The following is a 26,571-nucleotide window of genomic DNA, read 5'->3' as shown; positions in this document are numbered from 1 at the left end:
GATTTTGATGATTCTTTTTTATATGAATTTAATATTGAACCGCCGCATTGCAAAACGGCCCTGTTTTTGAAAACAGCTAGCCGTAATGTAATACGGCGGATTATACAATCCGACTGCCACATATCTATAGTCAAAGATTCGATAAGTGTTTCGGGGAAACAACTATCTTCTTGCGAGATGACTTATCAAAAAATCGATTAAGTGCGAGTCGAACTCGCGACAATAAGGGTTCCGTACAAATAACCTATTCTTTTTCTTTAATATTTTACAACGCACCTTATTTTACCTTTTTGGTATGGAACCCTAAAATGAAGGAGATTATCAATTTGACTGTATAAGTACTTTGTTATATGCATGTAAAAAATTAAAACTTACGAAAACACACATTGGTTTACATATTTATTCGTCTATTTATTTAATTATATAAAGAACCAAATTAATTTTCTAGAAAAACCTAGGTATGCACCATAATATTAATCGAAAATTATTATATTTAATACATACATAAATAATTTATATCCAAGCTTATCAGCTATAATAAAGTTTCACCACACGTGTTAAAATGTAAACATATTAATTAAAATGTGATTATTACGAGTTATTAATAATTATATTCATTACTTAATAGTACAAAGATCAACAACCATAAGTAACCTATACTTACTCTTAAACATTCAAACTCAAACATTTATTTATCCAATTAGACTTCTTCTAGAAGCATTTTTGAAATGTCATAACATATTTTTAACATTTACCACCGATTCAGAAAGAAGCATTAGTCCATTGAAATGTTACATTTTTTAGGCCTAATCTTGCGTTTTTTAGAGGACGCAATTTTATTTTTTGGATGTGTAAGTTACCTTGCTTATTAATTTCCTCTCTCCATTTTTCGCTCATGACGTCACCGCGCGGGGCCGCCCTGTGGCCTGGTGAACATCTGCAATATAATAAAATTATTAAAAAACATACGTAATTATTTTTATATATTTTTTGTTTTTATATTTCAGAACATTTTTCACACAGGGCACGATCTTATGCCCTAAGATTTTCGCTTGTGTTATAGAAACGAAATGGCTGATAAACATACAAATATATAATTTTAAATAAATATTTATATAGATAATTAACACCCAGACACAGAGCAAACATCTATGTTCATCACACAAATATTTATCCTGGGTGGGAATCGCTACAATATCAAATATTTCTGAAACTAATATGTTTCGGGTCAGTAATGTTTACTTATTTTTACTTCAAATGAGCTATACTTTCACCCCTTTAAAACTATTATAAACTACAGGCCCATGTTGAAAAAGTTATGGGTCATTTGAACCACCAGGTGACCTATCTAGAAAGATATAAGAGCATAAAATAATAAAATTCAGCACTATGCCGTCACTTGTAAGCTGTCACCTGAGTGCAGATGAGAATTCGAAAGTACAGGTAGAGATTTCCCCTTGTCTCCATGATTTTTGTACGGCGTTGCGGAATAATGGATTAAAAAGCAGTATAGAAATAGTATGACACAGATGCCATAACATGTTTTCAACATGGGCCTGTAGTCTATTACACATATAAAAGTCACCCTGTTTATTATAATACCTGTAAAAAATATTGAATATATCACCTGTAGACATCTGATATACTGAGCTGCCCTTTTCTGCCTTTCTCGAAGATTGGACGTGTGTACCTATAATAATATGAATATTATTTGAGAATAGATTTAATCAATATTTTTACTAATATAATATATACCTACCAGAAAAAATCAAGTTATTCAATATATTTTTTTTATTTTCAAAGTGTCTATTTAAAAGTAATATGTACATATTAGGTACCTTTTAAACCATAAAGTAAAATGCCGTAGTTGTCAAAAAGCAGATTTATTATTTTTTATTCAGTATATTTCTTACATGAAATATAATTTACGTTAATGATGCAATCATAAACTTATTCAAGTTCAGAGGGGCTAGTGTGAGTTTGATCGAGTACGAAACGTTACTATTGCGGATTGCGTCAGCGACCTGCGTCACAGCGAAATTTGTATGGGGAATCAAAGCTTCCCCATACGTCCGCTAGGGGCACTGTTCGATTTCCCATACTAATTCGGCTGTGACGCAGACGCGATAGTCGTTTCGTACTCGATCAAACTCACACTAGTTTTTCACTTATTTATTTATTCGTTTGGTTTTTTTCTTTGCAACCTCAATTTTCTATAATACAAAACCCTTATTATTCTTTATTAATAATGAAGCTGAAATTTTCTGTAAACTAGCTAAAAACTACACATTATACTTCTAAACACCGCCTCCTGGGTTCGATAATCGATTCCTGGTGAAGACGAAGAAAAAAAATGCCTTGGTCTGGCATTACACAGAAGGCTGATCACCTATTTGTACCTAAAGAAAATCGATCAGTGAAACAGATGTATAATGCATCTGCCCCATAGGGGACCCCCCACACCCCTAGGGGCCATGGGACTTCACACATCTAAAGAAAAAAAATCATTCAAATACATATTACTTACCAAAAGCATATTTTCGAGAAAAAATTAGCCCTTTCCCGCGGATTCTGTTCTCTATCGATATTGAAGTATCCGGGATCCATCGCGCACTTACTTTTGCACTATACACTATAACAATAACACTATAATAAATAAATAATTGCACTTTATATCACATGTAAATGCACCACGACACTTTCGCACCGAAAATCTTCAAACTCTCATCTTCACTTTTGCGCCATTCTGAAACAAATTATTATTTTTAATATTCTATTCAAAGAAAGTACTTAATTTTCAAGAAAATTTTAAGCATTAAAATATCAGCTATCAGCAAACGTTCTGCCTTTCTCTTATCACTTGAGCTTCTAAGATCTACCCAATAGGCACACAAAATTTAATGAGAATCGGTCTAGCCGTTTCTTAGGAGTGTGGTAACTAACATTGTGACACGAGAATTTAATATTATATAGAGACTAGCGGTCCGCCCCGGCTCCGGCCGTGGTACATATGAAAAATAGATGTTGGCCGATTCTCAGACTTACCCGATATGCACAGAAAATTTCATGAGAATCGGTCCACCCGTTTCGGAGGAGTATGCAGACTAACATTGTGACACGAGAATTTTATATATAAGATAGATTGATACAGATATAAGATAAGGTAGTGGATGATTCAATATTAGGTTCTGTTTAGTAAGATGCAGGAAATCATTTGATTCCTAATTTATCTGCACATATTGATAACTAGCAGTAAGAACATAATGGGATGATGGTGATGATGATTATGATTAGTAGTATATATTTTTTTATTTTATTTTGCGAATATGTTATCTATACTAATATTATAAAGAGGAAAGGTTTGTATGTATGTATGTATGTATGTATGGTTTTCACGCATAAACTACTGGACCTATTTTGATGAAATTTGGCACAGATAATCTTTAGACCCTGAGAAAGAACATAGGCTACCTTTTATTGCGAAATATGTACCACGGGCGAAGCCGGGGCGGACCGCTTATAACACTGATGAAACGAATTGAAAAAAGTAATTTTTATCCGAGGCTTTAATTTTATTAAATACGATATTACGTACAATTTTTATTATTCAGCCATGGCTGTCCCACTGTTGGGCAAAGGCCTCTCTTCCCTTCGTCCATGTCTTCCTATTGTGAGCAATTTTAGCCCATTCCTTACAATGAGAGTCCAGTTCGTCGCGCCATCTGATTTTGGGCCTTCCACGCAGCCTTTTTCCATTGTCGGGGATCCACATAGTGGTGATTTTTGCCCACAACTCTTCGGACATCCGGCAAACATGTCCAGCCCAGTTCCATTTGAGCTCGGCAGCTTTATGGGCTACGTCGACAATCTGTGTTTTTGAGCGCAGCGTTCTATTTTGAATGCGATCAGAAAGCTTTACGCCCAAAATGCTGCGCTCCATTGATCTTTGGCAAACCCCAAGTGCGGACTTTTGGCGATCAGTCAATGACCAGGTCTGTGCACCGTAGGTGAGGATGGGCAAGATGCACATGTCCATGAGCCTTCGCTTTAGTGAAAGAGGCAAGTCTCCTTTCATCAGCTCTTTCATCGACCAAAAGCTTCTCCAAGCGTTTTCAATGCGTTTGGCAACTTCTTGATCCTGCCTGGCTTGAAAAGAAACTATTTGGCCGAGGTAAGTATACTCATCGACATATGCAACCGACCCACCCTCGACAACGATGGTGGTTTTGGTGCTGTTAGTCATAAGCTTTGTTTTGGTCATGTTCATCTGAAGTCCGACCCTGAGGCTTGCATCGCTCAGGTCTTCGAGCATCGTTTGTAGCTCAGAGGCTGTGGAGGAAAAGAGAACAATATCATCAGCAAAGCGAAGATTTGTTAATCGATGCTCACCGATTTTAAAACCTTTGTTCTGCCATCGAGCTGCCAAGCTTCTAAATACTTCTTCCAAGGTAGCATTGAAGAGTTTTGGAGACAATGGGTCACCTTGTTTGACTCCTTTTGTTATTCGGAAGGATGGGCCATTGCTATTAATTTTTACAGAAGCTGTACTGGTACTATAGATATTTTGTATAAGGTGGATGTACGTCGGTTCTATATTTTGTTGTTTGAGGGCTGTGAATATGGCATTGTGTTTCAGGCTATCAAATGCTTTTGAATAATCAACGAAGGCCAGGTAAAGGGGGAGGTTGAATTCATGGCTTTTTTCTAAAATTTGGTTAATCGAATGAAGATGGTCTGTAGTGGAGAGTCCACCGCGAAATCCTGCTTGTTCTGGGGGCTGTTGTTTATCCAGATCTCTTGTGATGCGATTTCCAATGATTTTTATAAAGGCTTTGTATAGGTGCGATATGAGGCTGATAGGACGATAATTTTCTATGTCTGATCTATTTCCCTTTTTGTGGAGGAGGATTATATTAGAATGGCAGAAACTTTTGGGAAATATACCCGTTCGTAATATGTTATTGAATAGTTGAGTTATATAGGGAATAAGAGCTGGTTCGCCAATTTTAAGGAATTCGGTTGTGATCCCATCTTCACCTGGACTTTTGTTGTATTTCATACTCTTTATGGCTAAATGGACTTCTTCAATTGTGATTGGATTTACTACTTCCGAACGTACATAGTTTTTATCGGTTATACAATAACATGAGTCATCAGAATACAATTTCTTATAAAATTCAGTACTAATTTGTATAATTTTATCCCGCGCGCTTTGTTTGGTTCCATTTGAGTCTTTTAATGATAAAATTAATGGTTTGCTTGGTTGTGTATTACGTATAGCCTGTTTAAGAGATGTGTTTTTTACGAGTGCCTTTTGGATAAAATTTGTGTTATATGTACGTATATCTTTTCTTATGTGTTTCTTTACTTTTTTATCTATTTCTTTATATTCAGTAGTATAAAGTGTCATCGTTTGTCTTTTGTCTATTAAATCTAAGGTAGTTTTTGTCAATTTTTTATTTTTGTTCTTTACGGTTTTTATTTTTTTACTTGCTCTCTTGATACTGTTTATGATATTATTGTAAGTAATTTCTGGATCCTCTGTATCGTTTGTTTCTAATAAGTTGAAATAATTATCTAGTTCTAAGTTAAACTGTTCTGTATTTGCTATTAAGCTATTCTTATCTATTTTCTTGATTGCGTGTTTAATTCTATTATACCTCAGGATTTTCATATTGAAACTAGCAGTTGTACGTAATGCTCGATGATCAGAACTGAATTTTAAGTTATTTAGAGCTTCTGTGTTCTTTATTATGTATTTGTTAGAAGAAAGACAAAAATCTATTTCATTTCGTGTGAATCCGTTAGGGGAAAGCCATGTCCATCGACGATTTATTTTTTTAAAGAAGAAGTTATTCGTTATACTTAATTGTTGGCCAAAAGCAAATTGTAGTAGACGATCTCCGCGTTCATTTCGAATGCCCAACCCATGTGGTCCTAAGATGTTACGATCATCCGTTGAATTTCGAATGCCTAATTTTGCATTAAAGTCGCCTAATACCATAGTCCAGGTCCCTCTGTGTTCATCGCAAGCTTTATTAAGTAGGTCGTAAAAATCTTCAACTTCATCATTAGAATGTGTAGATGTGGGTGCATATACTTGTATGATTGTAAGTATTTTGTTGTCATTAATCCGAAATTTAAGTAATGCAATTCTATTAGAGAAGCCTATAAATTCTATTATGTTATTCTTCCACCTATTTGAAACTAAAAATCCAACGCCATATTGGCCATTTTGTTCTCCATTATAATAAAAAGTGTTCGTTTTTCTTTCAATAATTTGTTCACCTTCTCTTCTCACTTCTGCTAGACCTACGATATCGTAATTGATGGTTTCTAATGCGTTTTCTAACTCAACAAGTCTTTCTTCTGTTCTTAAAGTTCTAACGTTATAAGTTAAAATATTAAGTTTCTGTATATCCTTTTTGCTAGCCTGGGTCGTCGGACAGTTTAGATTACCCACCTGGAGATTCTTACCACCCCTTGGACCGGGGCGTGCCTGCCTACTGTCATCAACAGTACGCCCACGAGTACCGCCAGGGACTTGGGGCGTTTTTTTAGGTTTACTTTTCATAATTTTGTATTCTAATATGTATTTTATGAGGGAAGAGGTTTGGACAAATAATAACCCATCGCGCTGGTCCAGTGCGTGTTGATGGGTGCGCAATAAGCCTGCTAACTCGGCCTGTGAACGCCACCGTTGGTGCCCTAAAGACACTCCTCCGCTGCCGCTCTAAGTAGACATCTTGCGCTGATGTGACTTTACCCACTAGACCTTAACGAGATAATATCACCCTGCAGCCCTAGTGAGCTTTTACCCTTGAATAATTCAAGTGTACGACAGTTTTTTGTCTTATCGAGGACGTACGTATATTACGTACAATATAAACCTTAAAATCAATTAACACTATATTGAACTTATTTGATAAGAATTGTTTGAGGAAACAGTATTTTAAACAGTAATTATTGTAAAAACGATAAATACTTACCTACTTATAAACAAATTAAATGTTATTTACCTTAAAAACATAATAGGTAATCGTTTCATTGTAAAATTATTTTGTTGGCTATTGATACCTAATATATTTTTAGAAATTTAAAAGCGATTATTTTTTTATTTCAGTTTATTGAACTTACTTTATTATTTAGAAAAAGGAGTAACGAGTAGATATAAAATTTTGTGATTTAAAATTTTACATAGAAAACGCTAATTCAGTAAAATCAAATTTCTAAACGTATTATTATTAAAATGGAAAATGTGAAAAATTTAACTTAAAAACAAAACTGATTGGAACCTAATCGCACAATTAATTAATGTTTTATTTAAAATTTAAATACTTACTTCATAATAACCTAATTAAATGCAAATGTAACGATATATTTACGAATTTACATACACTATCGATAGGAAAATTGTCAAAAACTATGAATCATAGAAACACTAAAAAAACCTTAAAAAACACAAACGCTGCGATAACATATTCTACATGTGAAGGAAGCCATATAAAAAATATATTATATCTCATAGTATTTTCTAGTTGTTTTTACACTATTACCTATTACATTATGCATTTAGAGATCATATGACAGTAAATAATATTATAACAACAACGCTCTCTGACCTCTGTAATCTGTATTGATCGAAATACCTGTAAAATATTTTAATCTATGACCTTTCTGGCCTGCGCAGACGAGGGATTTTAGTCCGCGGAATTGCACTCCTTAATTGTGATGTGTATAGGCAAGCAGGGGCAATTTAGAGCACAGCTGAAATTGCTCCGACCGCCATGCAACCGAGATTGTTCCAATATTGCCCCTTCGGCAGGTAGGTGAGTAGCCTTATGAGATCGGACCGCGCTCCCGCACACGAGCCACCGGCCACCGGCCACAAAACGCCGCCACCGGCATATTTTCTGTCCTTTTCATACATTTTATATGTACTCGCCGCACACGGTTGACGCCGGTGGCTGCTACACGCTTCTAACTTCTCGTGGCAGCCTCAGCGCTTGTGGCTGTCGCGAGTGGCTCGTGTGCGGCGACACTTAGTTTCACATAATAATTTTATTCTCATTATACCTTGAATCTTGATGGAATATAAATTACACACGTAGATATGTCTGTATGCATTTAATTTAAATCATTGCTTTGGATTGTTAATCAAAATGTGATGATGATGATGAATAAATTTTTTTCACTTTTAAATTAAACTTTAAAAATTAAAATCACTACTTACATAGTATAAAACAAGGTTGCTTTCTCTGTCCCTATATACATGTATTTTATACTATGTAGTGATGGTTCTAACTAATCTACTAACTAAACAAATTTGTACTATGTATTTGTACAATTCTTGACGTACTTAAAAATTAAATAATACACACGAATGAACACAAAAGGCTTTAGTAGCAAAAGAAATCACAATAGCGCCGCTTGCGTACAGCATCAAATTTTTTTCAAATTCGATACAGTAGTTTAAGCGACAAAAGACAAGGTCGGCAGACATGCATTACAATTTTTGGATGATTAGAACAGAGCATTAGAAGGAAATCAATTAAAACGCAAATATTAAGATCACCGTAAAATTACAATTAAAAAAAAATTTCAAGGAAATCCTGGATATTATATAGCTGAAGAGTTTATTTGTTTGTTTGAACGCGCTAATCTCGGTAACTACTGGTCCGATTTGAAAAGTTCTTTCGGTGTTAGATAGCCCATTTATCGAAGTAGGCTATAGCCGCTATAGGCTATATAATATCATCTCGCTAAGATCAACAGGAGCGAAGCAATGCGGGTTAAACCGCGCGGCACAGCTAGTGTTTCTAATAATTTCGCCACTTAGGCTGCCTGTCCACCGGAGCGGAGCGAGGCAGCGGAGCGGAGAAACGGAGAAATATTAACCAATAGGACTGCACAAAATCTCCGCACCTCAGGTTTTGTGCAGTCCTATTGGTTAATATTTCTCCGTTTCTCCGCTCCGCTGCCTCGCTCCGCTCCGGTGGACAGGCAGCCTTAGTAGGTAATTGGTTGAAAACCGAATCGAAAGAACTCCCCGTCTGTTTTCACCAAAAATATCTCATCCAAATATAGATATCGATTTTACATACATAAGGGCAAGCAATAACCTTCAGGTCAATCACTCGATCATTAAATGTTACGCACTTGCGAGATGAAACCTTATTCCTTCGGCAATAAGGTGCAATATTGTGTTGTGTTATTTAGATTTAGGTTAAGTGGTAATATATTGAAAATATGTACTAGTTTTTTGATCATGTCTTCGCTTGTGCGAATTCTAATTCGCCATTCCTTAAGACTCGATTTTGACTAAAGCGGACAGATTTCATTAAAACTTTGTACACTTATCAAGGATCGGTGACAATACAATAAAGTTTATTTTTTAGTTTTTTAAAGTGAACATTTTATTACATCGTCTCAAACTTTTTGGTCTGTGTAGCGCATGTCGCGTGACGGTCGGCTGCCGAGTAGGTATAAAGCAGTGTTCGGAAAGTTTCACTTTTACCGTGGTTTCATAAAACCACACAACATTTTTTTTTATCAAACTATGCACTAATCTAATTATTATTAAAAACTTTTGGTTGCAACTTATTGCGCCATGATAATTCGAAGGTCAATCACAACCCGTAAAAATCATCAATATTGATTCAGCTGTTTGGGTGTAAAAATATAACAAACAAAACATCAATCAATTAGAAAACAGGTGATAAAGACTACTTTAGTCGAGTCTGAAACCAAATTTTATGGGATTTTTTTTCTCTTAACAAAGTCTTCATTTTCCTTATTACTTGCGCAAAACTAAACATAAGTAGGTATAGTTAGACATACAACCTGCAACAAAGTTTGTTTTAAATGTTTCCTCATTTCTCGTTCAAATAAACCCACAGTATTACCACAGACTAATAATAATATACTACGGTATTACCATATCCTTAGTCCTTACTAATATTATAAATGCGAAAGTAACTCTGTCTGTCTGTCTGTAACTCAATCACGCCTAAACTGCTGAACCAATTTGCATGAAATTTGGTATGGAGATATTTTGATACCCGAGAAAGGACATAGGCTACCTTTTATTGCGAAATATGTACCACGGGCGAAGCCGGGGCGGACCACTAGTTTCCTATATTGTAATACTGTGAATAAACCTAAAATAAGAAGTGATGAGCGGGTGCCTAAACTACTTATCTATACGATTACTATTATAAAAGAGATCTAGGCCCGTAGACAAAGTAACAATTAAAAAACGATAACGAAGTTAGAAAAGGAAAAATGTATGGGATTGACATTAGATAGACCACGTGATCTAACGCGGCGTATGTCAATCCCATACATTTTTGCCTTTTCTAACTTCGTTATCGTTTTTTAATTGTTACTTTGTCTAAGGCCCCTATACTACATATTATAAAACTGAAGAGTTTGTTTGTTTGAACGCGCTAATCTCAGGAACTATTGGTCCGATTTGAAAAATTCTTTCGATATAGCTTTAAATCTAGCCAAAGAAGTTTCACTTCTGACACGTGTGCTCGGCAAACAAGCTCTTTTTTTCAATTTTAAATCGCTGTATGATTTATAACTTACGGAAGTACACACAGGTCAAATTCGAAAAAAAAAACTTACCCAACTCTTGTCTCAAGAGAAGGGAAGTCAACGCAAGGTCGGGTGTAATACATTCTCGAATGTTTCTGCTAAATGCCTATCACTAGGTGCACTGTATCAATCAGAAATTTTCCATAGCAGACATTTTGTAAACTACAAAACTAGTATTTCTAATAATTCATTTACATTTATTCAAAACATAATTGCTTTTCGACAAAAGATAAATTAGGAAGACACCCCTATACAATATGACGCACGTTTTGATTAAAAGAAAGCGTAACAAATTGGATTACTTATATCCATGTGGGAGATATTATTAGGGTTGCCAACTTTTTTTACAAGAAATAAAGTATATTCAGGTCTATGAAGATTATTAAACAGTATTTTAGCAAAACAAACAGTATTTATTGTAGTGTGCGCCCTCTGACTAAATAAAAAAAATTGTGAGCACCTAAATGTAACACATAATAATGTGTCTGCACTTTGATGCTGAAAACAGTATTTTGTATACTTTTTTTTTTAAACAGTAAAAAGTATAATTTAGTGAAAAGCAGTAGAATACTGTTTAAAACAGTATAGTTGGCAACCCTAGATATTATCTATACTTAATATTATAGAGCTGAAGAGTTTATTTGTTTGTTTGATCGCGCTAATCCCAGGAACTACTGTCCAATTTGAAAAATTCTTTCGGTGTTAGATAGCCCTTTTATCGAGGAAGGCTATAGGCTATATACCATCACGCTAAGACCAACAGGAGCAGAGCAATGCGGGTAAAACCGTGAGGAATAGCTAGTGTGATATACAAGTATAACTATTCATTATTCACTTTACTTTTTTCCGTAAACTTTCAAATTGTACTTAAACTATTTATTATTACACCTACTCTTATTATATCCTTATAATAAGCGCATAAAATTATATACAATAGGTAGTTACATACAGCAAAAAATAAAATTCTATTACATACTACAAAAATCGTCAATGTTAAACACGTACCTACTTACAATTTTACAAACAACTTTTACCTTCTAATCAAAATTAAATATATAAAAAATACACTAGACAGGTTATTTCCATAATTCATAAATCAAGATATCTGGTAATACCAGTATCATAGAGAGAAAAAAATTGTGCATGGCAACAATTATCATTGATCTTTGTGCAATAAATGGTCAAGTGCGAGTTGAACTAATTTATGAAGGTTCCGTATCATTAATGAGCACTGCACAGTTAATACATTCTGTTTTGCCTTTTGTCACAATGTTTTGACGATAAAATGATTATATACTTGACTAGAATGTATGTAATATTTTCAGGTAGGTATACGATGTGGGACTCTTAATATAAATCTGCTATTTATATGAAAATTCTTATGTACATATCCATAACGAACTAACTTAATAACAAAACTACTTTACTACTACACTTACCTAACTAAAATTATATTTCAATATATTATGTATATTTGGTATGTGCGTATATATCAATAATCTCTATAAATAAAATTGAAACATCAAACAACATATTAATTGAAAATTTCACAAATAAGATTTTACTAAAGGAACGCTAAAACAATATTAATATTACACTTGCGTCGAGTAATAGATAACTTGGGGGTAACCGGCATCTCTTATAGCAAGCTTATTGTAACATTACTATGTCTTTTCGTACCGTGACACCCTTAACGCAAGCTTGTTGCAGCGTTAAACTGATTTTGTTTTTCTAGCAATTTTGATGACGTCACTCGTAATAGTTCACTCAATTATTGGGACCGGTGCGAACTGCGATCTATTTGACAATTTGACAGTTATCAGATAATAATAGAACTTTACATCGGCTTGTTCGAAGAAAAGGTTTTTATTGGGTGGAGCCATTAATTAAGAGAAGAAGAAGAAGAAGAAAAGGCTTCAAACCTTTTGATTTAAGCAGAATCGTGTACCTAAATAGTAAACAAGTGCGTAATCATCACGAGTCCCTATGAGATATGGGGGCATCATATGAACAATTTGAAAATACAATATAACCTACGGATTTATCTGTGTAAGTACCATATAATGTAAGTACCATACCCAATTCAAATCTATTTAAAAATACGTCTGTATAAGTACACATTCTCCACTTGTTATTTCTCTGTATAATAAAATGCAACTCTACTTATTCCCTAAACATAAATTTTATCTAATACTTAATGTAAATCTATAAAAGATTGTTTATTATTTCTTCATGATTCAATATATTATATCATGTTATTATTTACCTATATAGAATATAAGACTATAAAAGTAAATCTACACTCAAATACACTACCCATATTATACTTATGTAATCTGTTGTTAAGGATCTCATTTAATTTTGAGAAATAATACCATTATTTATTTCCAGATTCTACAATCAATTCCGAGCACTAGGAATAAGATTACCCAGAGTAACCACATGAAAGCATTGATAGTATTCAAGAAGCTATAAAGTGCCAGCGCAACATATGAATATATTTTTTTCAATAGGAAGCAATATCATACTTTAAATGTTTAAGTGCAATAAAAAACATTAATAAATCCAAAATCTTTATTAAGTCCTTTTTATTTATTTATTGACAAATCATTTGCTCCTTTACTTCTCTTGATATCATTTATATAAAAAAAAGTGATAAAACATGGAAGTATTCGAAATTATTAGATTCAATTCTATTTAGCTTAAATATTTATTAAAAACAATTAGGTAGATATATATAACTCAAATCCAAATTTGTAAGTAAATAGCATATTAAAAACACCCTTGATTAAAAAAAATTAAGTTTTATTTATAGTACCAGCCTTTAAAACTTAAAATGCAATAAACAAAAACTTTATATTAACATCACAATGAATAATACCTACACAAATAGATTAATGATATTTATATTTTTATTTTAAATTTAAATCAATTATTGTATTTGCATAATAAAGAGTAGATAAATAATTTAAAAACTTGCAGTACTTATGTATACTTTTAATTTCATTTTTATTAAACTTAAAATGAAAACAATGTAGGTACTATATTAAGGTACAATTAAATTTTTACATTTTCAGATGTATGATACAAATACAAATATTTAAGTGTAGACATGGTGGCGCCTCCCCCAACTTGAAGTTCTCACTACCACCACATAATCATCTCCCAAGCCGGTACTTCCTTGTTCAATGTTTGGGCAAGCCGGCAATCAACACAACTGTGAAAGATAAATTGGACTTAAACTGATTCTTTGTTGCTTTAAAATTTAATAAGTACATTTAATATGTTTACTTTTATTATTAAAGGGCTTGTCATGGTGTATGTAAACGTCTAAAAAGAAGTTTTTTAAACAATGTCGGTATGGTTTGTTAAATACCTTATTTGTTAATAATTTTTCAAGTATTTCAACGTTTTAGTTGTTTATCTTGCAATTCTTAATATTGTATTAAAAAAAACTTAAATGTGTAGGTACAATGCCTTAGAAAACTTTTAATATAAGTAGCTTCTAACCAAACATAGATAGGTTTGCTTATAAATTAATATAAATATTTACTTTTGACCAGCTGCTCTAGTTTTTGTGAACTCCCAAATCATTTACACTTATACTTTCAGAGAATTCTATCAACTTCGTCTCAGCATAACTTTTAACTCGTTGGGAGTTATTTATGTACCTTTGTCTTTGTAACTTCAGGGTCAGGGAGCTTCGCGCACTCTGCACAATGTTCTGCTGCAAGTTAAATAAAAATTACTTCAATTAACAATAATCAAAACAGACGAAATCATGCAAAAACCAATACTTTATTCGTAAAAATATATCTGTGTTGTCATAAATCGTCCAATGTTTTAGATATATATTTTATTACTCGTATATTATCTTACCTTGCTATTTCAATTGCTCTTTCATGCCTCTTTCATGCATTCTTTAATGCATATTACTTATCTTTCGCAATTTTTCAATTTGATTTATCCAAATTTCAGATAATAATACGAGGACAGTGATTATGACATTTGGATTTTTGACGTTTAATTTTCAATCACCGCCATTTTTATATTAACAACCTTGTTTTGTTGAGTTCACAAAATAATCTTACTTTATTTTGGTACCGGGAGCCTTTTCAACATGATTACTATACGATTGCCTACAATGTCCAAAGTTGGTCCAAAGAGCGAATGAATTCCGAAGTTTTGTCTATTTTTTTAAGATTAATGGCTTGGCTACGAGGCTTTTAGGCCAAGTCGTAATGATTTGTATCGAACATTAAACGTCAAAAATCAAATTGTCATGTCACTGTCCTCATAATTCATAATATTATCTAAAATTTCAGATAAACTTAAACTTAAATATGTGAATCTCATCTCTGGATAAATGAGAAAGTGCGAAAAAGCAATATTGAAATAGTAAGATAAAGTACGAGTAAGGACGATTTATGATAACAGACTACAGAGATATATTTTTACGAATAAAGTTTTGGTTTTTGCATGATTTCGTCTTTTTTGATTATTGTTACTTAATTGAAGTAATTTTTATTTAACTTACAGCAGAACATTGTGCAGAGTGCGCGAAGCTCCCTGACCCCGAAGTTACAAAGACAAAGATAGGTTCATGAATAACTTCTAACGAGGTAAAAGTTATGATGAGACGAAGTTGATAGAATTCTCTGCTGAAAGTTTAAGTGCAAATGATTTGGGAGTTCACAAAAACTAGAGCAGCTGGTCAAAAGTAAGTATTTATATTAATTTATAAGCAAACCTATCTATGTTTGGTTAGAAGATACTTATATTAACAGTTTTGTAAGGAATTACACACCTACACATTTAACTTTTTTTTTTTAAAACAATATTAAGATTTGCAAGATAAACAACTAAAATGTTAAAATACTTGAAAAATGATTAACAAATAAAGTATTTATTATTTAACAAACTATACGGACATTGTTTAAAAAAACATCTAAAATTACATACACCATGACAAGCCCTTTAATAATAAAAGTAAACATATTAAATGTACTTATTAAATTTTAAAGCAACAAAGAATCAGTTTAAATCCAATTTATCTTTCACAGTTGTGTTGATTGCCGGCTTGCCCAAACATTGAACAAGGAAGTACCGGCTTGGGAGATGATCATGTGGTAGTGAGAACTTCAAGTTGGGGGAGGCGCCACCATGTCTACACTCTACACTTAAAATATTCATATTTGTATCATACATCTGAAAATGTAAAAATTTAATTGTACCTTAATATAGTACCTACATTGTTTTCATTTTAAGTTTAATAAAAATGAAATTAAAAGTATACATAAGTACTGCAAGTTTTTAAATTATTTATCTACTCTTTATTATGCAAATACAATAATTGATTTAAATTTAAAATAAAAATATAAATACCATTAAACTATTAGTGCAGGAATTATTCATTGTGATGTTAATATAAAGTTTTTGTTTATTGCATTTTAAGTTTTAAAGGCTGGTATTATAAATAAGACTTTATTTTTTGAATCAAGGGTCTTTTTATTATGCTATTTACTTACAAATTTGGATTTGAGTAATATACCTAATTGTTTTTAATTAATATTTAATCAAAATAGAATTGAATCTATTTTCAAATAATTCCATGTTTTATTACATTTTTTTATATATAAATGTTATCAAGAGAAGTAAAGGAGCAAATGTTTTGTCAATGAATAAATAAAAAGGACTAAATAAAGATTTTGGATTTATAAAATATGTTTTTAATTGCACTAATAGGTACATTTAAAGCATGATATTGCTTCCTATTGAAAAAAATATATTCATGTTGCGCTGGCACTTTATAGCTTCTTGAATACTATCAATGCTTCCATGTGGTTACTCTGGGTAATCTTATCCCTAGTGCTCGGAATTGATTGTAGAATCTGGAAATAAATAATGGTATTACTTCTCAAAATTAAATGAGATCCTTAACAACAGATTACATAAGTATAATATGGGTAGTGCATTTGAGTGTTGATTTACTTTTAAGTGTTTTATTATATAAATAATATAACATGATAAAATAATGATTCAATAAATCAAGAAGAAATAATAAACAATCTTTTATAGATTTACATTAAGTAGGTATTAGATAACATTGATGTTTAGAGAATAAGTAGGGTTGCATTTTATTATATAGAGAAATAACAAGTGGAGAATGTGTACATAAACAAACGTATTTTTAAATATAGGTACTCTTAAGATTTGCATTGGGTATGGTACTTACATTACTTTTATCTTACACAGAAAAATCTGTAGGTTATAATTGTATTTTAAGAGTGTTCATATGATGCCCCCATATCTCATAGAGACTCGTGATGATTGCGCACTTCGCAATAATAAATTATTTACACGATTCTTCTTAAATCAAAAGGTTTGAAGCCTTTTCTTGGAACAACCCGATGTAGTTATGTTAATTTTGCATTTTTAATATAATAAATGTATTATCTTCTTTAAAAGCTTCATTTATTAAATAGATTTCCAACTACATACGTTTCACTTAAATTTGATGTGTATTCTTTTAATAATATTCAAAATAATGTTATAAAAGTTCCATATTTACAACTTCACTAAAATTGCTTAAAACTGTCATTATTGACATTATAACAAGAATGCTAAATGTCAAAGAGAGCGTGCCGGTTCCAATTTTTCGATTGACGTCTCGAAACCGCTCGAAACAGTCTTGTTGCAATTGGTTTTCATATGTTTTAGAAGGTCCCGGTGCCAAAAAAGTAAGATTATTTTGTGAACGCAACAAAACGTACCCATAATAAGACTGTTATTCTAAAGGTGCCGGTTACCCCCCTTATCAGAAGCAATAACCATCCCGATAACTGTTTCATTGAACCAATATATGTATATACGTTGTATGAATTAGGTCAATATCATTTTATTAGGGGCACAAAACTTGCCCTATTGCCCTATTGGGCTAGGGGCAGGATTTTATAAAACCTACTAATATTATACAACGCGAAAGATTGTTAGAAATTAGGCTAAGGGCAGTATTTTATAAATCTTATTAACATTGTAAACGCGTTATTTTGTAAGAATATTTTTTTTTTTTATTTTTCACGCAATAACAACTGATCGTATTGGTATGAAATTTGGCAATTTTTTTATTAGGCTACCAAGCGAGTAATGCCGCGAGTTTCAGCTAGTACATTATAATTATTTTGAGGCTGCATGTTACCTTCTTTTCTCCCAATAAAAGATTCAGTAATTAATGTTTAAATTTTGGTATAAATGAAATTTCGCTTATTGCCCAATGCCCATGTCTAGTGTTTTAATCGCAGGTTGTAAAAAAAACGCCATATATGTATGTATATGGCATTTACTCTGAAAATAATCTGAAAACGGATATAATAAAACCTTTCACGCTTCGCCTTTTCATTTGAACCGGAAGAAAAAAAAACAAAATTACACAACGGTTTTTTTCCAAACAGCCAGCATAGCTGGTAATAAAATAAATACAGAGTAAACAGAAACAGACTGTTATACCTATTTACTTTTATTGTCTGTTACCGAGAATTTGTTATCATTGTTACTAAATAAATAAGGTGGCAATTGTCTATATATTTGCAGATCTTTGTAAACAGGTGAAAATAAAGGTTTGTTTAATTTTATTGTTTGTGATCTATTGTCGTTTACTGTTTAATTGGTTGTAAAGGCTGATAATAGATAAGAAATAATACTGGGTTTGATTTATTGTGTTACTAATGTATTAAGTAAAATACCTACATAGTAGCAAGAGTATAATTTTAAAGCCTACTATGTACTACTAGATTTCCGCCCGAGGCTTCACCCGCGTTATCAAAGAAAAACCCGCATAGTTCCCGTTCCCGTGGGATTTCCGGGATAAAAACTACCCTATGTGTTAATCCAATTTACCCTCTATATGTGTGCTAAATTTCATTGTAATCGGTTCAGTAGTATTTGCATGAAAGAGTAACAAACACACAGTATCTACACACACATCCTCACAAACTTTCGCATTTATAATTCTCATTTCCATAATACTCGGGTACCACCAGAAGGACAGTACTCGGATCTTTGGAAGGCTTACGTGGGGACACGGATCCAACACGCAGAGGCCCTTTCGAGAATTTTAATGTGTTGTGGGACACCAGCCGCAGCCTGCCCATGACTGCACTATAGAGATACAGCCCTAGGCAGTCCGCGGCCGATGTAGGACTATTGCAGGGTATGGAAATTTAATAATTGGGCTATGGATTGGGATGCTAAATGGACTGGTACTGGGGACTATGGGAAACTATGGCACCTGCCTTTCTACTAAAAGAAAGTAAAAATATGTTGGCAGGTGGTGACTCGCCCTCTCACTGTATGGGCCCCCGAAATAAGTCGCTGCAAAAGTGCGACAAGGGGGCAACATATTGTGAGCAGCTAAGGGTGGAGAGGCGTCCCTGGACTTTTAACTACGATCACGCGCTCCCTGAGGGTCCAGCATCACGTGCCCACTCGCCACTTATGATTCGCATCCACCCTTCGAGCTAAAAGCTCTCGCGACTCCACTCTGGCCGGCCGGTAAAGGCAAGCCAGAGGTGGGGGTCCTGTCCTCGTCAGGCTTCACTCCGACCGGCCGGTGAAGGCGAGCCGGAGATGAAGACAGGGGCCTCCCCCGGGAGCACTCGGTTCCCGCGGGGTCGCTACTCCCCGACACCCCGCCACAAGGTGTCCTGCGGGTTGACTGACTGCACGGGTGGAATATCTATTGTCACGTAGACAATAGATATTCCAACCGTGGGCGATGGGGTCGTCACATCCCTACGCCCTCATTTATAATATTATTAGGAAGTAGCATTTTAACACGCTTAATGTTAATATGTATGCTTGTATGTGTATTAAACCGACATGCTTGTATATAACTAACTCCTATAGACTCCATATTCACCTATGTACATTAAAAAGACGCATTTAATTCAAAATTTTTACACTGTGTCCCTTTTTGTGAGTACGTCTTTTCAATTAAATTAGCTATTAAAATGTTTCTTTACCACATTTCAACACAAATTGTTTCTCTGTACAATATTAAAATTAACGGTGAAGTCAACCAACGCGAAAACAGGAAAATAAACATACAAAGTTCTTGATACAAAGTTTTTTAAACATTTCACCATCGTTGTTGAAGCCTTAGGAATGAAGATGTCAAAACATGCTCAATTTCCGCGTACAAGGCAAACCAAAGCGTCTTATAACAAGTGGAGTTTGTAAATACAGGGTGACTGGAAATTCGACGTGATCCTTCAAAGAGGTTATAAATTATAATAGAGGTCATTTGCAACAAATTAAGTCCAGTTAACCAGGGGTCAAAAATGGATGGTTATTGAGCTATGCTATGACGGATTTTGATATGAAAATTTTCTGCCTTTTTACCAAAAATAATTAATTATGAAAAAAACTAATACACTTTTAATATTCAATTGATATTTTTTTGAAAGCCGAAGAATAAGCGATCACTTAAAAAAAAACTTGCCCAAAACTTGTATCACCTCAAAAAGAAAAGGGTCATAGCTCAATAACCATCCATTTTTGACCCCTGGTTAGCAGGAATTAATCTGTTGCAAATGACCTCTAGTATAACCCATTTGAATGATCACGTCGAATTTCCAGTCACCCTGTATATTATCATTCTAGGAAATCGTGGCGATTATATTTGATTTTACTGGGAAATGTCGAAAAAGATAGTCATCTTCTTTTACGAAATTCAGAGATTTCTTCATACATGTATATCGCGTTGATACGTCGCTATGTATATATGTACAGTATCATTTTGGGTATAAAAATAGATATAGGCCGATTATCAGATCTACGCAATAGAACACAAAATTTCATCACAATCGGTCCAGCCGTGTCGGAGGATTATGGTAACTAACATGTGACACGAAAATCACTACATAGTATAAAACAAAGTCGCTCACTGTCCCTGTATGCTAAAATCTTTAAAACTACGCAACGGATTTTGATAAGGTTTAATTGATAGATTGATTCAAGAGGAAGGTTTTCTATACTAATATTATAAAGAGGAAAAGTTTGTAAGTATGTATGTATGTATGTATGTATGTATGGTTTTCACGCATAAACTACTGAACCGATTTCAAAAATTTTTTCACCATTAGAAAGCTGCATCTTTACTGAGCAACATAGGCTATATTGCATTTTCAAAAAAATTAGAGATCCTTACCAAAAATGCAATAATGTAACCCAAGGTGTAAAAAAATCCTCAATAAAACTTCTGTCATCGCGTGCGCTGCGGAATCTATTGAAGATAGAACAAAAAAATGTTCTACGGTATTATAGAATGGATCAATATCTACAAGAAAGTCCGCGATACCATATGTCCATCTTCAGTAGTTATGTTACTACAACAACTTTTTTACGTTTTCGAACTAAATAGAAGTGCCGACAGTAATCAAACCATGTTATCCATACACATATATATTAATCCTTATCCCATTAAATGATGTTTTATTATAGACTGTTTCAATACCAGCAAAATACTTTTTAAATGAAAAGAATTGGATGTTCCATTCAAAAGATATAACGAATTTTTAAAAGTGTCAATCTACAGAAATTGTAGGTATACTGTTCGAGCAGGCCGTAGTGCGGGGGTCACGGAGGAATTCTACCAATATGCGTCTTGACGGAACACAGTGGGGTTTTGGTCGGTAGGAATCTGACATAACCCACGGCCCCTCCCCCGGAGGCCGTGGGTATCTATGAAAGATTTCCCCACTAAAACAAAAAAAAAAAAGGCCGTAGTGCGGGACGGGGTAAAGGTGATTTTCATGTGATTAAAAACTAAACCTATTGTCCGACCTATAGTAGACTTTTCACTGTAACGATATCGCTATCTATGCGGGTGAAACCGCAGGGCATTGCTAGTAGTATATAATTTATTAGGTTTCAGACAAAGCGGGCAATGACACGCAGAACCGCGGGAATCAACTAATTAACTAAAGACAAATTGAAAAAAATCTAGCGTACTAGATTTCAAGTTATTAAAGAACAATTGACCATTCAAGTGACGATAATTATTACCACGTAATTGTATTGACCATTTGTGGAAATTTTTATAATTGAATTGCCTTGTTACATAATTAGTCTGTGGTTCTGAAATAAATCATTTTAAATGAGATAGGTACCAAAATATAAAGCTGAAGAGTTTGTTTGCTTGCACGCGCTAATCTCAAGAGTCAAGAACCATGGGTCCGATTTGAAAAATTATTTCACTGTCAGATAGTTCATGTATGAAGGTAGGCTATATATTATCATCACGCTAAGAGTAATGCGGGTAAAACCGCAGAGCACAGCTAGTCTAGTATCATGTCTGTGATATCTATTTATAACTGGCTAGGGCTGTACCAGCAGAGTTTTTTTGGCCGTATATTCTCTCCATAATGGTATCGAAACTACTAGACCGCTTTGAAAAATTCTTTCACCAACAGAACCTATATTATTCCTGTGTGACATAGGCAGAAGCTATATAATATTTTGCAGGGGCGTGCACAGAGTTTTTGGACAGGGTAGGCAGAAATATTGCAATGATAATAAGTCATAAAAACTAATATTTCATATTGCAATACTGATATTTGATTGGAGATACATAGTATTTCCGCAAAATAATGGAAAACATATCACGAACATAGGTCATATTATCTATAAAATAATTGTCAAAGTAGGTATGATATCCTAACAGCTAGTATTCTATATTATGTAATTAATGATTAACTTTACCTTTGTGTATTACAAATTCCGGTATAGATCCATTTATAGATCGGCCTTTTTCCTATCACTCTCTGTTTGATAAAAGTTTATTCATAAAACAAAAATAAGAATTTTTCGTTAAATTTGGAATGCCTTATTATCTTACAAAATACACTGATGATATACATAATCTATTTAGTTACTCTCAAAACACTTCACTTGCAAATTGTCGTAGTAAACATTATTAATTTTCTCAAAAAACAAATTTAACCTCAAAGTAAACGTTTGTTATTTCCAAAACAAAACAAACGAATAATGATACTATTTGCAGATGGTCTTTACCGCTACAAAATTGTATACATTATCACACTTCTTAAATTGGTCGCATATTCAACTTCAGTTTCGACTTTCGATGTAGTTCCGAATTCGGTTCGTACCTAATTCGTATATCTTCGTAAAAAGACACTGCCTACCTTGTGTGTTTGTGTGCGTGGTTTTATTACATCAGTGTGCCGTGTTTATAGGCACGCACACATATAAAATATGCGTAGACACGCAGAGCACACATATAAAAACTTAGACACGGATAGTTTGTGTCTTTGCCGTCCCGTGACGTACTGGGTCCTGTGGCGGCGCTAGTGCAGCGCATGAATAGTGACTTGAGCCGAGCCGGTGTTATAGAAATTAGATAATAATGCTACCAAAATACCGATAGATGGATCTAATAAATATATTTTTATTTCATAACTACATTGCGCAATTAATAAAATTTAATGACGCTGTGAATTTCATTTATGCATATTAAATATTGATCAGAGTTTGGTAAATGGTAGGGTAGGCAGTGTCTTTATGTCTTTATGGAATGCACGCCACTGATATTTTGTTGCTTTAATCATATTTTTTTTTACTCACAACTGTCCTTAACTAGCGACCCCATTCTTCACCTATAGGTGCCTATAGTTCCCATCCCATATCGAATCATCCTTTAGAAAAGTCGGTAAACCACAATAAGGTGTAAATAATTAATTTAAGAAGTCCCCAAACCATGTCAAATACATGTTTGTACAGTTCCCCATGGACCTTCGCTAGAAGTTGTTCAATGCTAAAAATACGATAAAAACAGCTGATAATATTATGCTAGTGCCACACTTCCGTAAATTTTTTTAGACTAAATATAAATGATAAATAATATACATGATAAAAAAGTTGCAGAATCTTTGGATAGAATTGAAAGTATCAGTAGGTAGGCAAATTTATAAAGAAATAATAATAGAAAAAAAGTAGCATTTTTTTTGAACATTTATGAATCAGAAATAAATGAATGTAATGTAATAACAAAGCAATTTTTTTTTTACAATTAACATACAATTAAATTTATAGCTATACTAGCGGTCCGCCCCGGCTTCGCCCGTGGTACATATTTACTTTTTCTCTACATAAAAACCATCCTCGTACTTCAAGGAATATAATAAAAAAATAATTATCGAAATCGGTTCAGCCGTTCTCGAGTTATGCGCTTACCAACACATTTTGCGATTCATTTTTATATATGTACTAGCGGTCCGCCCCGGCTTCGCCCGTGGTACATGTTTACGTTTTCTCTACATAAAAACCATCCTCGTACTTCAAGGAATATAATAAAAAAAGAATTATCGAAATCGGTTCAGCCGTTCTCGAGTTATGCGCTTACCAACACATTTTGCGATTCATTTTTATATATAAGATATGTATAAGATTCATGCTCATGAAGAGCATGACTAAACTCATTATTTTCTTGTTTAGACAAATAGCGTCGCGGGCTACAACTATTATTTCCCCATTGATTTGATTCCATTGAATGTGGCGGGTCCGTTATCATTCAATACGACATCTCTAATTATTTTTAATTTGGCTCAATTAACTCTAGGACTGTGTGAATCCATATGATATAGTACATAATTTGTTTGTACACGTAAACAGTGCCTTTATGACGTCATCCTACTTATATAAAACAAAAGATATTATTGCACAAGTGAGATGAAATTAACGAAGCCTCTCAAACTAAAAGCAAGTAACAACCTATTTAGCAATATAGGTATGCTAAAAGTATCATTATTTACTCTAAAGACTGTGCCAAAGAATACACATGACCACCTATCTATCCCTATGTAGGCTTAAATCTTTAAAACCATGAAACGGATTTTGATGCGGTTTAATAAATTATATAGTAGTTATCCAATCTAATATATTATATAATTTTGTACAATTTTCGACAGAGCATCCAGCCGCGGGAAAAAAGCTATTAATAAAAAATTAAAAACCTACTTACGTCAGTCTGGATTTTTCCACCCCTATTATGGCCAAAGCATAATAACATTACTATATTATGTTATCATTCATCTCCCGTACGTTAATTGCGTAACTTTTTCGTAAATTACGCTATTGCGTAATTTTTTCGTAAATTTCATTCTTAATATTTCGCTGTTATCTAGTTATATCGGTTATCAGTAGGTATAAAACAAAGTCGCTTTCTCTGTCCCTATGTACATACTAGATAGAGTGATTTATATTAATATTATGGTTATTTTTGTTGCTATTTCTTGCAAATTCTCACTGATCGGTGTGAAAATTGGCATGTACACATCGGATATATTCTAAAATTATATACATATGTATATGTATTTACGACACAATAATAATAATGTAATGGTTTATCAGGACGACAGACGACATACGATGAAATCGTGGGAGGAAAATCGCAAATAATATTACGCTATTTACTTTTTCACACAAGAATGACTGGCTATATTTTTCAAAAGTTAAGTTTTTTCTAGCGCTATTATGGCCAAAGCACAATAACATTACTATATTTTGTTATCATTCATCTCTTGTAGGTATGCGATTGCGTAACTTTTTCGTAAATTACGCGAATAGCGATCGATTTTGATAAAATCCTACAAAATTATGGGAGATTTCCCTTGACTACGCAGCCGCGGATGGAGAGCTAGTATTCAAAATAAGCATGTAAATGATTTTAAATTCACTTCACAATTTTAGGTTAAGGAAAATACCGTGAGGAAACCGGCATAGGTAAGTCCAAGAATAAATAGTCAGACGATAACTACCTTTTACCACAGATTACAAAAAAGTTGTCTAGAATATAGGTAATTAAATTGAGTTACCGATTTAGTAATTAACTTCCTAGATAGTAGGTAGGTATAAATAATATGTACTAAAACCGAATGTATAGACGTATGCAATGGAAATGTACCACCTGTTCGGCTGTACACCTACCTGTATGATTATTTTTGTTTTTATTCCTTGCAAAATCGGACTTATAGGTAGGTAGGTATATGTGTGAAATTAGGTATACCTACCTACTTAATATAGTACTCTGAAATAACTTTATACCTATGCTATATAATGTTTTATCAGGACGACATGAGATCAAAATGTGGTGGGCGGAGAATCGTAAATAATATTACTACCTATCTACTCATACGTATTTTTATTTATTTTTTTCACTACTTTTACTAGCTGCCCTATTGCCCCTTTTAAGTAGGTAGGTAGTAGGTACCTATTTCCTTTCCACAAGTACCATTCTTGTGACTAAACAAAAACTTATAAAAAAAATTGTCAAATTGATAGATCCGTTCTCGAGTTTTACGCTTAGCAACAGATGTTATTTTTTATTAAGTATTTTATTTTATTTCAATCACACGTCTGTCATGTTTTTAGTGCGTGTGCGCAAGTATACCTACTGAGTACTGACCGGTGTAGACGATATTTTGTCAATTTGATAGGTAGACCGTATAAATTATCTTATAGTCCTCTAGGCAAAATGAGACTCGTTTTTTTCTTGGCACAAACAAATTAGTAGCAAAACACCATAACGTTCTTGGTTCTCCTAACCTCAACCTTCTTCAGTTTGTCTTGGCTTCACCCCAAATCCCAATATTGAAATTTACGATAATCTAAAAGTACCTATTTGAATCATTTACCTATTGAAAGATACTTACTCAGGTGTCAGATTATAAATAAATCACATACCTACCTAAAACTCGTAAATATCGAAAATCGTAATTGTTAGGTACCTAGGTAGGTACCTAATTAACCTAACGAGTTTTTAAGTTGGTTGCATTATCGTTAATAATTAAAATATACTTAATTAAGTATGTACGACTACTATTACTATATTGAGAACAAAGTGAATATAGAACTATAACTTAGAAATATTCAAAAGTAAAACGCAAGTATATT

The 26,571-nt window shown here is 33.4% G+C and overlaps 1 protein-coding gene and 1 long non-coding RNA gene across 4 annotated transcripts in view; one reads left to right on the top strand and one right to left on the bottom strand.

The window, feature by feature from the left end:
- The window catches only part of LOC149895748 (putative multidrug resistance-associated protein lethal(2)03659), a 55,877-nt gene that overhangs the window by 28,768 nt on the left and 538 nt on the right, over nt 1-26,571 (bottom strand). The window contains exons 2-4 of the mRNA XM_090118468.1: nt 2,528-2,746; nt 1,628-1,690; nt 861-937 (exon numbers count right to left, since the gene is read on the bottom strand). Coding sequence (XP_089974594.1) covers nt 861-937; nt 1,628-1,690; nt 2,528-2,607 — 220 coding nt within the window. The 5' untranslated portion in view covers nt 2,608-2,746. The remainder of the gene's footprint in view (nt 1-860; nt 938-1,627; nt 1,691-2,527; nt 2,747-26,571) is intronic.
- Nucleotides 14,750-15,759, top strand: LOC149895749 (uncharacterized). 3 transcript variants are annotated; one of them, XR_016458442.1, is made up of 3 exons: nt 14,750-15,000; nt 15,142-15,322; nt 15,666-15,759. It is a non-coding gene; the product is annotated as an uncharacterized LOC149895749 (long non-coding RNA). The 3 variants fall into 3 exon arrangements; XR_016458440.1 differs by having other exon boundaries at nt 14,750-15,010; XR_016458441.1 differs by having other exon boundaries at nt 14,750-15,016.

Source organism: Colias eurytheme, chromosome 30 (assembly GCF_061535395.1).
Source record: "Colias eurytheme isolate Ceu_HAF_F1 chromosome 30, ilColEury1 Martin Lab GWU primary, whole genome shotgun sequence".
Classification (NCBI taxonomy): domain Eukaryota; kingdom Metazoa; phylum Arthropoda; class Insecta; order Lepidoptera; family Pieridae; genus Colias; species Colias eurytheme.
This window is presented reverse-complemented; position numbering and strand designations above follow the sequence as displayed.